This window comes from Orbicella faveolata, unplaced genomic scaffold (assembly GCF_042242905.1).
Source record: "Orbicella faveolata isolate gen_17 unplaced genomic scaffold, um_ofav_v1 contig_36, whole genome shotgun sequence".
Classification (NCBI taxonomy): domain Eukaryota; kingdom Metazoa; phylum Cnidaria; class Anthozoa; order Scleractinia; family Merulinidae; genus Orbicella; species Orbicella faveolata.
This window is the reverse complement of record NW_028301565.1, coordinates 6,311,996-6,328,074: the sequence shown is the minus strand read 5'-3', so window position 1 is coordinate 6,328,074 and position 16,079 is coordinate 6,311,996. Positions and strand designations below refer to the sequence as shown.

The 16,079-nt window shown below is 40.5% G+C and overlaps 1 protein-coding gene across 1 annotated transcript; it reads left to right on the top strand.

Moving 5' to 3' along the window:
• The first annotated feature begins 27 nt into the window (after positions 1 to 27).
• Positions 28 to 15,916, top strand: LOC110050713 (uncharacterized). The gene is made up of 12 exons (XM_089275194.1): positions 28 to 1,869; positions 3,940 to 4,107; positions 4,468 to 4,623; positions 6,844 to 7,056; positions 7,509 to 8,174; positions 8,270 to 8,416; positions 8,846 to 9,131; positions 9,292 to 10,055; positions 11,251 to 11,493; positions 11,958 to 12,107; positions 12,519 to 13,774; positions 14,066 to 15,916. Exons 1-12 carry the CDS (start codon positions 906 to 908, stop codon positions 14,579 to 14,581), a joined length of 5,529 nt encoding a protein of 1,842 aa, XP_089131320.1. The 5' UTR covers positions 28 to 905; the 3' UTR covers positions 14,582 to 15,916.
• The last annotated feature ends 163 nt before the right edge of the window (positions 15,917 to 16,079 follow it).

The following is a 16,079-nucleotide window of genomic DNA, read 5'->3' as shown; positions in this document are numbered from 1 at the left end:
TAGAGACTGGTTTAAAGAATCTTTCTTATCCACTCGAAAATAAATCAAAACCGATCATGACACGTTCGCACACGTTTTCACGTTTTCAGTATTCAATATTCTTTTCGTCTCCAAATTACCGTAGTTTGGCTGTAAACCAGAAATACTTTCTTTACTTTATGCTTAGTTCCTTGCCTCCGAGTGGGGGATAGGGCCGGTGTTTACTTTATGCTTACACCTAATTTGCCGTGATGTTTCGGGACGCGTTAATGTTACAGTAGCGAATCCCTAAGTAAAAAAAATTACGAAAATTCGAAAGTAATGGGATCGTTACTTTGATTTCGGAACTTTACGCTGTATATTCATTATTTCTGGCGGTTGCAACTTGGAAAGTGGATATGTCTTACTATTTTCAACGTCTGACTCACTGACTCACGACTTCTCCCTTTTGGCATCTCTTACAAAACACTTTGGGGAGACGCTCAATACGTCCCCAACCGTAGTCGTGTAAACAATGTTTTTTTTTTGACTTTTTCCAAACGGCACAGAACAACAGTTTGTTTAATAACCCGATTTACTTGATCTTAAAGTACGTTGGTCTATGTTCTTAGCGAAGTCTACTAAACGAAAGAAGTATTTCCTTGCCGTCTAAATCCTATGTCAATGTTATGGCTGTTTGAAATGAGGTCATGCAATCATGTGCATCATGTAACCATAGCAACCCATTTGTAACAAAAGGAAACCAACCGGAATCTACGTTCCTTTATGCTTTAAAGCTTACACAACGGACTTCAAAACTTTTACATGTGGTGTTAGTCAGTGAGTTGTTGTAATCGAGTTAGATCTTATCAAAAACAAGCTAACTGAGTCATATTAGAGGCAAGTAACCAGAGCGATCGGATCACTGCGGTATCGAAGGAGAGATCATGGCTCCAAGGAACCAGGTCATCACGATCATATGTTCAATCGTAGCGGCGTTTATCACGGAGGTGTCTTGCGAATGTTCATCAGCTGGAGTATGTATGCCCGGACCCGTGAATGCAGCGCGTTTAGTGGACCACACGGTGAATGCTACGAGTACGTGTGGCGATCCACCGGCTGAGTATTGCCGTCTTAAACCTCTCAACCAGTGTTTTATGTGCAACAAAACCACACACACGGTGGAGAAAATGACTGATGGTAATCTTGGAACGAGTTGGCAGTCCGTGACATGGTGGGAATGGTACATTAATAACAACTTCACGGACGAGCCTTTGAAGGTAAACGTGACGATTTCCTTCAACAAGAGCTATGCACTCACTGGAGAAATTCGTGTCACTTTCAAGTCTCCTCGGCCCTATAAAATGATTCTCGAAAGGTCCATGGATAAGGGCATGACATGGTCGCCTTTGCAATACTATGCAGACGACTGTAATGATCGATTCGGCATACCGAGCACGCCAGTGGAAAGCATAACGGACGGTGACTTTAGTCTCCACTGCGTAGAGGAATACAGCGAAACGACTCCTCAAGAAAATGGCTTTGTGTTTTTCGATTCCTTACGGCGTTATACCAAGGGTGACTTTTGGAACAGGACGCTTCAAGAGTATTTCACTGCCACTGATCTTCGGTTACAGATGTTATATCCCGGTACAGACGGGCTGGAAAACGTGGACAATAAAGTGGAGAACATTTTTAATCAATACTTCTACGGTATCTCAGACTTGCGAGTCAATGCTCGCTGTCAGTGCCACGGGCACGGAGAGTATTGCGATTTCCCATATTACGAAGGCAAGGACTGCGATTGTGAGCACAACACCGAAGGTGAAGATTGTGAAAGGTGTAAACCACTGTATAACAACAAGACTTGGATGCCAGCCACTTCTGACAGTGAACCTAATCCTTGTGAAGGTATGTACTTAGCAATAACACAAGTCATATGAATATTGGATTCTACATATTCTGATACTCTAGAGCAGCTACATATTTATTAGGCGGTGTTTTGATCTGCAAGGGATATATTTTCGAGTGGCACAAATGCCGCCTCGTTATCGCATTGATTCTGTATATTACTAAACATCGATGTTGTGGCGCCAACCATTAGTTGGTAAAATTCACATTAAAGATGGCTTCTTGGCAATTTTCGCAGAAAAAATCTGTTATCAGCTGCTTAGTTTATTCAATGAGCTTTGTTTTCTTTGAATCGTTTGAATAACGCAGTTTGATGCCGAAGGCTCTGTTGTCGAAAACCCATGGGGGCTGGCACTCTAGCAAAAGATTTCGTTTCGTAAAGAATTCAGTTTCTTCTGGGGTAATGCACCGATGTCTGAGAGCTGCTTGGCAATTAAATTGTAAGGAAATCGTTTCGTGAAAATGTTCGAAATGTTTTGAATCTTCCTAGACCTCGTGCGATGTGTAAATTTGGATTGAGTTTACGTTCTATTGTCTGCGGCTTTGCATCGTAGAGATTACGCGTCCCTTTTGAGTTTTACAATATTTAACCGTTAACTTATCATTTGTGGAGAAAGATGAAATAAAATTCTTAGGGTTTTCTCGCAGTACGATGTTTATTTTAATTTGCGTGCGGTTGGGTTTGGATTGCAACTTATCTGAATGCTTTGAAGTACGACATTGTACGTGTCATAAGTCAACGCAGAAGAATTTTAACCCTGACGATAATGGAATTCGGATATCAATTACCGTTATACTGTTTATTGTACACAAGCAGATACAGCAAAGTGGCTCACAATGTAATCTGTGGTTTCAGTTCTTGAAAAAGTGAAGAAATAGCTGCTGGTTGGAAAACTGAGACACGTTTCATTATGAAACGTAAAAATACACATGTCAGCGATATTTTCCTTATGTAAATATGTCAAAGATTTGTACGCTGAGCTAAATTTTATTAATAAGAATGGCACTCGTCTGCTTGCATGCTTGTATCTAGGCACTACTGCCTTTTTACGGCCTTTTTCCTTCCTATGGGTAAAGTCTGCATACAAGCCAAGTGGCCCGTCAAGCTGTTGCTAATATCCTGGTTTCTGTAGCATGAAGTGACAAGGAATATTTTTACTCCTCCTTGGATGGGATAGTCTATCGCGGGGTGACCCCCAGCATTGAATTTGCTGGTACCCATTTGTACACCTGGGTGAAGAGAGGCACTGTGAGAGTAGTGTCGTCCCCAAGAACACAACACAACATCCCTGGCGAGGGCTTGAACCCGGACTGCTTGATCCAGAGACGAGCGCACTAACCATGAGGCCACATGCCTCCACATTCCTTCCTATGGGAGCACATTAATTGCTGCCACCATTATAAGACCCATACATTAGAGACCCATTTTCATCCTACATGCATGATTTTCAAATAGGTACTTTTTTCAATTTGAAAAATGTACTTTAGATGCAAACTATGTGTTTTCATATAAATACAGTTGAACGTTCACACCCCTACTTCCCCATAACGGCCACCTCTGTATAGCAGCCGCTTTTGTCTTTTCCCAAGGAGGCCGTTGTAGAGAGGTTTGACTGTATGATAAAAAACAGAGAAATGGCAAATGTACCCAAACATCAGTGGAAAGTGGGGTGGCCTAGTCGTTACTACTGAGCTGCAGCCCAGACCTAGTGGTCAAGGCACAAGCCCGGGCCAGGTCATTGTGTGCTCACTCTCACAGACCCTCTCTCTGCTGAGGGCAATAGGGTGGACAGTAGGTACCAGCGAACAATGGACGTTGATTATGACAGAGGGAGTTGAAACACTCCTAGTTGCTTCATATTACAGAAACTGGAGATTTTTATAACTTACTCTTTTCACCTTGATCTGATTAATATATCTTTGGCAGAGTTTTAAACTTAAGATCTTACAGAAGGGACTTTCTTTTAGCATGATTAAGCTTATTTAGTTACCAAATTACACTCTGATTATGAGTCATAACTGTTAGTGTTGTAGTTGGCATGGTTTAATTTATTTTTCCTTATTTTTCAGCATGCCAATGTTACAAACACGCTGATAGCTGCCATTATAATAAGAGTCTAGACCATGGTATCTGTGACAACTGTTACCACAACACCACAGGGATGTTCTGTGAGCAGTGCGTGGTCAAGTTCTATCGCAACATGAGCAAGCCCCTTGATGATCCTGAAGTGTGTCTACGTGAGTACCTTTTTAGTGCAGCATTGTTTTCATATTTATACTTTAAAAATACAGCTTGTTCAATCTTTCTTTTATTGAATAAGCCACCTTTTCTTCTGTAACATCAAGTTTTCATTAAAACATTAATTAATTTGTTTGAACCTACCAATCATAGCCAAAAGTAAGCAGGCCATGAAAGTATTATTGATTTTAAGGGTTTTATAGCATAAAACAATATAGGTTGGCATTTTCTTCCAAAATGAATCGTAAATTTTACTAGTCAGGCATTTCGTCATCTTACGGTTTTTATTTTATCTGAAGGATAACTGCTGGTGAGTGGGTACATTTACAGACTTGTTAACATTCCATTGTTCATTTCAGCCTGCAACTGCTTCATGTTTGGAATCACAAACAATGGTACATGCAATCAAACAACAGGACAGTGTGAATGCAAGCAAAATGTGACAGGTCGGCAGTGTGATGGATGTGAAGACACTTTCTGGGGCTTTCAATTACCTCCTATTGGAGATTGTCGTGGTAAGTGACTCTGGACGGAGGGTGTTTGCATAATTACAATAATCATAATATTTTAAGAAACCTGTCATATAGCTTGTTCACATTTGCGAGATTCGGTACAGTAATTAATGACAAAATACACTACTTGTGAAACTACAACACAGAATGTTTCAACAAAAACTGATAACATTACCCTACAAAAATCATTTAAACAATTGTAACACTTTCAGTACATAAATAAAGTATTATTTATATTTAGAACAGTTGAATATTGGTACTTACACATTTGACTGACTCTGAAATTATCAAGCACAGATCTAGCGAAGAAAAGACTAACCTAGCTCATTACCAGGCTTAGGCTTTTCTGACCTTTTTACCTTCAGAATTGCCCAAGTTTATGGTTTTGCAGAAATTTCAGCTGATGATAAGCCCTCTTTCAGTTGGTGAAAATAGCCAGCAGTCGGCTTCTAGCCTGATCAAGTGATCTTAACTGTAACCAGCAAGGCTTTCTTTAAAATACAGTTGGTATAAAAAAAACAATTATGGAGAGAGCAAAATGTATGACAAATTATGTAGGTTGCTTGTGATAGAAGCCATTGCCGTTCTTCTCTTGCTATGTGCAAGAAAAAAACTGGTTATAGATAGTGTGTGTGTGTGGGGGGGGGGGGGGGGGACAGGGGGGTCAGAACCTCCCGCCTCCCATACCCTGCTCTCCCGCTTCCCGTACCTTTATCTCCCGCCTCCCGCCCTTTTCCGTGCTGCTCCCATCCCCTGTAAATTGGCAGAGTCAAAACACATTCTAGTCATTTAGCTTCGCAATTCTCAAGTATTTCCTTTGTTTTTAAATAATTTAACAAGATTACCACTGCCATATGTTTCAATTCAATGAATTTTTGACCTACTTGTTTATCTTCTTTGAGTTTCACCCTTTCAGTCCATTTTCATCGGCTCTTCAGATTTGTTTCTGAAATCCGTTTTCAGTGACGACGGTCTCAAAAGGTAATTCTAAATTGTATCTTGTTCTGATAAAGTATTATGGATTTCCAGTAACCAGTCCGGCGTTTATTGGGATCAGACAATTAAATCATGGAAGTAGGATTTGACGGAATTGCAGCCAAACGTCCCAGGCGGATTTCAGATATGCGTATCTGGACTCACTGGCAATTTCCTCTAGCCAATGTACACATGCAAATCTTTAAGAATTTAGAAATTTGGTGCTGTTGTGTTTTAGAGAGTTATCGTGTGATACAGTATCTACAGTGTTAGCGAATGCGAGGAAACAAGGAAAAACTCAAAATATATGTTAAGTCTAACGATTGCTGTGGTAAGTTATTAAACAATGGCTAACAAAACAGGGTAGCACACCTACCGTGCAATTCATAATCTTTAGAAGCAATCTTTTCTTTGTTTTCGATGAAGTTGTTCCTGACTGCTTCCCAAGCTGTTTGTCCACCTATTCTAATTGGAATCGATTTCAACTTGTCTAAAACAAAAAACTGAGACGTAAAACAAACCACTACACACTCTCCAGCGCGCTCATTAAAGCAGCATTCAGTTGAGGCATCTCTATGCCATGCAGTGAAATCTTTGGTCCGTTCTGATTCACGGGCGTAAGGAGCAAGCTCCCAAGAAGATCTTCCATGCACAGACCTTTCACTGCTGCACCGAAAAATACTGAGACCTAATAAAATTGTCTTGGACGACATTGATTTGAGATCACCTGCTCGTCTCACCTTTTTGCAATATTTAACAGCTTACGCGACACACATGTGCACTAATGCCGCTTGACATTTCATGACCTATGACGTAACCACTGTAAACAGGTTTACTATTTGACCGGAAGTAAGCCTATTTTTCAGCCTAAGCGCAAATTTTCATTTGCTCGTTTGCTCAGAAGTCTCAGAAGTGACTGAGAAGACGTTAAATGCAAGTCAAATATATTTTGAGTTCTTGTTTTTGAAAGTATTCTAACGCATTGTTGAATTAAAAAAATTAGCATTTCGCATTTCTCTCCCGCTTCCCACCCTCTTAGAACTCCCACTTCCCGCCCTTTCCTCTTCCGCCTCCCGTAGCCCTCCCGCCCCCTATTCTCCCGGGCTCCCGCCCCCCTGTCCCCCCCCCCCACTAGTGTAACAATTCTTTCAAAAGTATTTTCTTATAATTATTTCCTAACTGTTTGCTGGTTGATGTCAGCATCTAGTTCTGTAGTTTTGACATGTGATTTTGAAAATTTTACTCCAGAATGCAAGTGCAATGGAAATGGCACTAAAAATGGAAGTCTAAGCTGTAATCAAGATTTAGGCCAATGCCTTTGCAAGGAAAATATTCATCAACATACTTGCTCTGAGTGCAAAGATGGTTTCTACTCATTTCCTAAATCTGTTGAAGTGGATTGTCTTCAGTGTGACTGTGATTATGGAGGAAGCATTGAGGATATCTGTGAAAAAATAAATGGTTTGTTTCAAAAATTTTTGTCTTTTTAAAATTATATAACTGGTCCTTCTTGAACACTTCCTTCAATATTAAGTAGGCTGTAGCTGTGATATGGGTAGTTTAGAGATGTAAAAATATTACAGTCCTAGTTTTATATACAGATCAATTTTGTTGGATATATATGGTAGAAATGTACATGTATGTGTGTATTACTTGCCATTTTTTGGCCAAATAAAACAACACATATGTGTTTAATATATTACAAAATGCTCTTTGTTCCACTATCCACTACTATTAGCTGATCACTTTTGAGACTACTAATTTTGTTTAAAGCTCACAAGTAAAAAGAACTTGGAAATTATGCTAAACATAGTACAGTTTTCATTTATAAAATTGTAATGGCAAATGATGTTAAAGAGCAGTGGCTAACTCTGCAACTGTTTGTGAACTGAACACTACTTTCTCTTGTTTAGGAACTTGCTTGTGTCGAAGTCATATTCAAGGAAAGCGTTGTACCGAAGTTAGTAAGGGGTTCTATGTTGCCTCTTTTTATCATCTGAAATATGAAGCTGAAGATGCCATGGGAAGTTATGAAGCAACTTCTTACTTCACTGGAGTAGACCAAGTATTTACTGGCAGAGGATATGGAAAGATTGGATTCAGTCAGTTCATTTCTTTCACTGTTAACCTATCCACAAGCTTCAGTGACTACTATGTAGTCATTCGTTACACCAGCATCAAAGACGCCAACATAACACTGAGGCTCTCCATAAGTTCATGCAATGCATCAGCGTGTCACAAAACAAATAACTTTACAATTTCTCAATTACCCCACGGAGCTGGGTTAGCCTGGATATCCCAAGAAGCTGTTTCATTTCTTAGCAGCCAAGAGTACCATTTGAACTTGACATATGTCAGTGGAATGTACCCGAACTCAACGATACAAATAGATTCATTAGGCTTGCTTCCAAATGTGAGAGAAGTCAGGATTTATAATAGCTCTGTTCATGGTATGACTTTACAGCAGATTGACGATTGCTGGAGCAATTCTACCACCATTGCTGGATCACAAAATAGCTCTGACATCTGCAGAAATGTCACTTTCTCCACCATGGCTGAAGTATTTGATGGAGCTATTGGTAAGTATTATTTCTATTCAAAATTCTAATGAAAGGGTAAATAAAACTCATGTACACATACAAGTATTTTATGTTGCTACATTTAATTCTTGCAGCTTGTTCATGTAACAGTACAGGAACTGAGAATGGCACAACTTGTCAACAGCTTGGAGGTCAGTGTCATTGCAAGCCAGGAGTAACAGGACAGTCATGTGATCGTTGCCTACCCGGCTTCTTCAACTTCACTGATAGTGGATGTACAGGTACTTTATGTGTAGTTAAATGGTTCTTTAACTGCTGTCATTAGGGACTTCAAGGCACCCCGTTTCAGTGTGTGGGTATGGATGAATTTATTTAACAATGGTTATCCTTGTTCACATCTGTGTACAAATATGAGTGACCACCATTTGCACTGTACCCCAGAGTAATAGCTGGGTTGCAGGATAGAAGAAAGGTTACATGACCACATGTGTAAAAGATGGCTAAACCTACCCTCACCCTCAAAAAGTCACCATATATTTGCATGGATGAACTTGTCGAAACACTGTCAATGACGTTTAAAGTTGTCTTTCAGTAGCATTTTGGAGTGAGAAAGATATATTGATTCATTGAGGCCTTGAGCTTGAGGCCTCAGTTGAATCAATATATCTATCTACTGTCAATAACATCTGTTTGGGTTTTCCTCTTTTCAGCTTGTAACTGCAGTGAGCTGGGATCCTCAGATCTGGTTTGTGATCCTGTGACTGGACAGTGTCCATGTAGGTCTGGTGTTGTGACAAGAACCTGCAGCAGATGTGATGCAAACTACTATGGTTTTCACACAGGACAGGGATGCGTTGAGTGCAACTGCAATGCAAGTGGCTCTGCAGATCTTCAATGTGACAGGAATGGAGTCTGTCCTTGTAAAAACAGCACCACTGGTACTAAATGTGACATGTGTCGTGAAAACTTCTTCAATTTTACATCAGAGGGATGCCAGTAAGTATTGACGATGAAAATGAACATCACTCCTCACTTAGGTGCTTCTTCTTTGTTAAAACAACGTTCTCATTTCAAATGGTTGCTTCTAAACAATAAAACGAAGACAGATCAGAATCAGTCTTTGTATTGATAAGTCATCCTTTTATGTGCTTTCTAGGCCATGTAACTGCCATGAGGGAGGCTCTAGTTCACTGCAATGTCATCTAAACACAGGGATCTGTACATGCAAGTCCAACGCTGAAGGAGATAAGTGTGGGATGTGCAAGAATGGAACGTACAATAGTGACCCAAACAATCCAGATGGGTGCTCCCCATGCTTCTGTTTTGGTCGATCTGATGTTTGCTCTTCAGCTCAAGGCTTTGTTAAATCCTACATAACAGCTGATTTCTCACCAGAGATCATTTATAAGGTTGACAAGTCTGAAAATACTACAATGAAGAGTTTGAATGATGGTGACACTGTTGAAATCACATTTCCACCCAACAGTTTTATCAAGTTGACTTTAATAGAAAACTTTGAAGGTAACCAACTCCATTCTTATGGTCAGTTGTTAGAGATGAACATGACTTATGCTGATGTGGACAGTTTGAATGCAACTTGGAATGTCACCCTGACAAACACCAAAGGGGAAACAGCATATTTTAACATAGTACCTCAACCATCCTTGTCAAACAAGCAATATCGTGCTAGACTGCATGAACATTACGCCCTCAACAACTTAACAGCCTACAAACTCCAGAGTATTCTGGTGGACATTGCGAATGTTGAAATACATGGAAGTTTTAAGGCCAATGGCTATGTCACAATAAAAGTTCAACTGGTGTCTGCCACCAAAGGTGTTGGTGAAGAAGTGGGATTTGTTGAAAATTGCACATGTCCAAACAACTACACAGAGCTGTCATGTGGATTTTGCAATTCAGGTAGGGCGGACAGACACCAGATTAATGGCATACATGTAGTTTTGGATCTCTTGGTCCATTGTGTGGAAATTAATTTTTTTTTTTTCATATGCTTAATTATTCAGTCAACCCTCTTAAAATAGGCACCACTGTAGGACAGACATGTCCTTAAGTCAGACATGGGTGTCTCACTGGTTCCGACTGAATTTTCACTTGTTTCTCTTTAACTGAACACTCTTTAAGCTGGACACCTCTCTAAGCAGACAGGTAGAACTTCCAAGTGTGTCCATCTTGCAGAGTGTTCACAGTAGTTTACTTATTAAGCAACAAGGAGCTGTTGCCTTTGTTATACTAGTAGTACTCTAATAGTGACCAATTCTCAGGAAAAAAAGTTTATTACCATGTCCTGTCATGGAGAGTAAGGCAGCAGTTTTGATGTGACTTCAAACAAAAGGATGCACAAAAAACTATTTAAGCCATCACAGAGTTGGTACAAGTTTATGTTTTCTCAGCAGCCAAGACACATAGTTAAGCAAATTATTAGTCAATACCTTTCTTTGACTGCTATCCCCTTTTCATCTTAATGTATAGCCTGCATAGCAGGCGTATAAAGGGGAGGGGGTGGGGGAGGAGGAAGAGAATTCGGGGAAGGAAACGCCTGCTACAAAAGCCGCTTCTTTTTGCATCTCCGCCTACTGTTTTACGGTAATCGGATTAACAGAGCTTCAGTTCAATGGCCAATGAGAATAAGGCGCACGTTTTTCTACATGACTGACTTTACGCGGGAAGGCATGAAAAAATATTCATAGCTGCAAGCATTGTGAGAAAATTTTCAAGCCGTGTAATGTCAGCAACTCCCACAAAGGTTTGTGAAAGAGAAAGAAAACCAAAGATAGACATTCAAAAAAACAGCAGCTGCAGATTTTATGGAGTAAAGTTTACTTCTTTACTTCAAACTTTCATTTGAAAATCTATTTTCCTTTGGTCGTTCTGGCACCACATGATTCAAATGAAGCTGTTTACGCGCAAGTCCTTTGCCCTCCCCTCCCCCCACTCCTCCGTTTTTTTCCCCAAATTCTCTTCCTCCTCCCCACCCCATCCCCTTTATACGCCTGCTACGCAGGCTACTGAATGTACACTACACATTACTGTGCATGTAGTTTTACAATTTTACAACGTGCAAATTACCATGTTCCTAACATACTTCCCCTTGTAGGATACACTCGCCAGTCACCCAACCTCAACAACACTCCCAATGTTCTCAGCTCATGTGTACTGTGCTCATGCACTGGTCGTTCACAAGAGTGCTTTCCTGAGAATGGTACATGCTACAACTGTCGTATGGGATCTGAGGGTGAACACTGTGAGAGGTGTCAACCTGGTGTGGACAACACAACTGATTGTAGACGGTGTATACCAGGATTCTTTGGTTTAACTCCTTCATCTGGTGGCTGCCGAGGTAATAATATATTTGCATTATGGTTTATAGTTGGGAAAAGCCTTTCATCCTGACGAAAAAGCATACAAATAATAGTCGCTTGTACTTTAAGTTAAAACTTCAATTACACAATATTGGGCTGCTTCATTCCTAACGAAGCCAGTTCAAAAGATCGTTCTTCAAAAGTAATGGCAAGACATTTTGTCTTGTGGATGTTAAATTTTTTATGCTTATATATTCTTATGTTGGAGAATTTTTACTGCATTTCAGTGTCTCATTACAGGGCGTGCGTTGATACAGTAACTATTGTAAATCCTTAGTTCTTGCTTGTTTAGGTTACTTGTTCGTAAATCACTTACGGTGAAATTGCCATCATCAACAATGATTAGCCTAACATCACATTGTTTTACTTGCGTTGATGTCCAGCAATTCGTCTCCTAACTCATGTTTCTTTCGTTTTTTTTTTTCGTCTTCTTGTGCTTTAGACTGTGAATGTGTCCTTCCCAACACGCTGTACGGTAACAGTACCGTTTGTAACGAGACCACCGGCCAGTGCACCTGTAAACCAAGAATTGGTGGTAGGCAGTGTGACCGATGCCACGAGAACGCATACAATACCAGCAGAGGGTGTGTTGGTAAGTGCGGAGGAGGTTACATCCAGATTCCTCCTTGTTTAAAAAATTCTTGCCAAGGCATCCAAAGAGTTTGCGATGTTTTTCTCCATCTAAGACGCCTTACATGTATGCGTCGCATGCATGGATCAAGAGAACAGATGATGATCATGATTCTCATATCAAAAAAAAAAAAGTAGCACGAGCATTCCGAAGATTGTCAAGTGGCAATTTGCCCGGTGTTTCCAAAATGTACCCTTTTAAATTTATTTTGGTCCAAAACAATTTGCAGCCCAAAGGGACTATTTAAAAACATTCTAGCTATTTGCAGTTTGAACAAATGAAAAAGCAATGCCAGTAAAATCCAGTGATACACAAAGGACGACACTTGCACAACACTAAATTTTATTAACATGTTTTCATTCCATTTCTTAGACTGTCCTGAGTGTTACCGCCTTATCTACGTGGAGGTGAAAAAGCTTCGAGTAAGCTCAGCTGCCCTAGCCAACACAATAGATCGTCTACGAAGTGGACATATCGGGGACGCCTCATTCGCCCAAAGACTTGCCAATTCTAATGACACCGTTAGTAGTTTGGTCTCTGATGCAGAAGAGTCGCAAGAAATAGAGAAGAATGTAACGGAGCAGATTAAGCAACTCAATGAGACTCTGAATCGACTGGAAGAAGTCTTGATGCAAGAGGTCACACCTGGTGTGAACGAACTGTCTAGTAACTTGACTACTGTGGAACAGGATAAGGAAAGAATAAGACAGCTCATTGCGCAGATTCGTGATGAAGTGCGTTACAGCAATAATCTTCTCAACATGTCGATCGATCCTGCTGTCCTCGAGGTTGAAACTGTAAGCGATTATCTCAGCAATCTGGTACCAAGGTTCAGTGGGCTGGCGGACAATTTCACGGCGGCAGCAACACGTCAAAATGAAACGGCCTACAACATCCAAGGTAAAGTGAGTAACGCTGACTCCGTGATTGCAGAAGCTAATACGGTGGCTGAAAATGCAGTAAATGAGCAAAGCGATCTTGAAAGTTCCCTTGATGAACTGAAAATGCGCGTTGATGTGATACAAGCCTATGGTGAAGCCATGAATTCCACAGCTTATGAGCTGTTTGTTAACGCGTCGACTGTCTTGTTACAAGCCAATGAGACCATATCACAGGTAATGTTGCTGGATCCCAACAATACAGTCACGGTCAGTCAGATTGAAAGAGCGGCGATGCAGGCGAGCAGGCAGGCACAAGAAGTAATCTCAAGAGCCAAGAATCTGACCCAGACATACTCCAATTTAACTACACAAGTTGGGTTAGCTGTCGAAGAGGTGCAAGCTTTGATGCTTCCTGTGGAAAACGCCGACTCAACCGGGCAAGAAATCCTAAAGGAATCACGTAGGGCTAGACAAGAAGCCATGGACGCTGTACAACTTGCCACCAAGGCTCTTGAAGACGCTGAAGAAATGTTACAGATACTGCAGAATTTCGAGTCCAAGGCACAGGAGGCGCAAGAGTTTGCTGACCTGTCGCTTCAGCGAGCCAAGGAAGCTAACACCACAAGCTTGAATGCCATTCAGTTTGCCCAGGGAATCAACGCTTCCCTTCAAGCAACGCTAGCAACTGCTAAACGAGGCCTGAACCTAGCACAGCAAGCAAGGAATATTTCACTTGACGAGAATCAGGTAAGTGAAGCAACATTTTACCGACGGCTTTTGACTTGATTTCTATCTCGCAGTCGTTCGTTAAAGGAGAACTTGTACGGGTCAAGTATGCAACTCTTTCATTTTCAAGCACGACTCGGTTTTAATATTTCATTCAATATTTATCATTCAACCTGTTGTACAAATTAGGACCGTTTTATCAGGGTGTTTCACGGGGTACTGGTTAGTTGCTTTAGTAAACGTGAACCTGTCTAAACGAAGACGTCTTTTCTCATTCATATTCCAACTGAACCGTCTTGTTGGTTTCCTTAGGCTGTGTCCATTATTCATGAAGACGCAAGGGCACTTTCTCGTGACGCAGGCCAATCCAAGTTCACAGCAAGCTATTTCAGGCAAGTCGAACAGAACGTCACCGCCATGAACTCCTCTTCTCAGGGACAGATTGACGTGTGTAAAGGAAACTATTCCAAGTTGGCTTCCAACGCTCTGCGAGATGCTCATTCTGCGAAGAGTGAGGCAGACAAAGCTGATGTTGCTGCAAAGAACTTGAAAGCGCGCGTTGATCGCGTAGTGTTAGAAGCTGGTAGGCTACAGCAGGTGAACGTCACGAGGCTGAGTGAACTACAGAGCGAGATACAGAGGTTACGTACGGAGTTTACACAAAAAAATCTTGCGGACATCATTACAGAACTGAAAAATGCCAAAGAGCAGCAACAGCAGTTTGTAATGGAATATCGAGAAAAAGTCAGGCAAAGGCGAATGGAAATCGCTGAACTTAAACAACTTCACGCATCACTGTCGTCAGTAACGTGTGACCATTCATCATGATAGTCTACGAAGACAGTGTAAATTAACAAAATGGAAATGCAGCGTGCGGCGACAGCCTATCCTGAAGGCTATGAACAGACGATTTGTACGACTGACAGTTAGGACTGGGGATAGGGAATCTCCCGTTTTGATTTTCATTAGGCAGGGTTATCTGCACGCTGGTCTTCAAGGACTTTGGTATCCGGGATGCTGGACAAACTGATGCCAAATAGATATACTAGGAAAGGAACACTGAATGAATTCAGTCGAACGTCAAATTTTACCTTGGCTTAAAATTATCAAATTGTTACAGTTTTAATTATACGTAAAACCGGCAACGGGATGTCACAACTCATCACTCTCTTTGTACAGTTATTCATCATATTCTCGCATGGGCCTATCTCTGTGCGTACCTAATGATAGGTATCAAACTGTTATCAGAAAAACCTTGATCGACTCGCTTCAGAATTGACACTCAGCTTCAAAAAGTTTTAGTCTAAAAATTAATGTCCTCAGTGACAAAAATTAAGTATATCGAACTTGAAACTTTGTTAACTATTAGGAGAATTATATAAATAGTAAAGGCGATTTACGATCGAGATCTAGTGGCAGTTTGCTCACCGTTGCCGGGTAATGAAGACAAACTTATGTGTGTGTTCAGATTCCCATAGAGGTAATATTACGTTCTGGTCAACTGAACATGATTAGTTCAATGAAGTGAAAACAAAAAAAATATACTAAAATTTATGGAATCCTCAAAGATAGCAATCCTCGGAAAGCAATCTAAATGTTTGACTTGTTTGTTTGTTGTTGTTGTTGTTGTTGTTTTAACAAAAAACAATTATTTTGGTCCCTATCGGAACTATGAAGACAGCTTTGATACGCCTTTTTATAAACTATTTATTGAGTATTTTTGACGCGTTATCTTCAAAAATTATATTTAGATTATTAAATTATTGCTTGTGATTTCAATCATTTTTTTTTTTTAGATCATGGACGGTGAGATTCGTGAGAAGCGCTTATCTGATGCTACAGTTTAAAACATGATTATATAATAGATGTTTCCATTTTCGTCCTCAGAGCCCTCTTTTCGTTTTGTCAGCGGTGCGCGGTAAGAACTCGGACTCCGTCCAAGTCCGATTTGAAAGTTGGCCAGAGTGTGCGTTCTTTTCGCTGGTCAAAAGAAAAGCAAGCAAGCTCTGGGAACGATATTGGGACTGTGTGTGAAAGGAACGTAAACCGAGACGACCATGTATATACTTAACAATGCTTTACTTGTATATTAGATTTGTACATAATTACTTTGTATGTAAAGAAACAGCTTAAGCTTCAAAATAAAACGAATGTATGATTTTTGCCCTGTGTGTATCCGCCAGTATCTTGACCAAGCCCTAGTGTCTCAACATTAAAAAAAAAACGTTTTCAAATGTGTTGTTTATAGTGGTCAACTGGCTTAGCTTCACCTAGTAGCTAGTTCACAGGCATGCCACTTTTAAAACACTGAAAGAAACAAATTAAT

What these genes read in the sequence shown, in the direction of transcription:
- LOC110050713 (XM_089275194.1), top strand. Translation starts at nt 906, where the DNA reads ATGGCTCCAAGGAACCAGGTCATCACGATCATATGTTCAATCGTAGCG. An exon ending in TTCATCTGGTGGCTGCCGAG is followed by an intron (nt 11,494 to 11,957) that starts GTAATAATATAT and finishes CTTGTGCTTTAG; the next exon opens with ACTGTGAATGTGTCCTTCCC. An exon ending in TACCAGCAGAGGGTGTGTTG is followed by an intron (nt 12,108 to 12,518) that starts GTAAGTGCGGAG and finishes TCCATTTCTTAG; the next exon opens with ACTGTCCTGAGTGTTACCGC.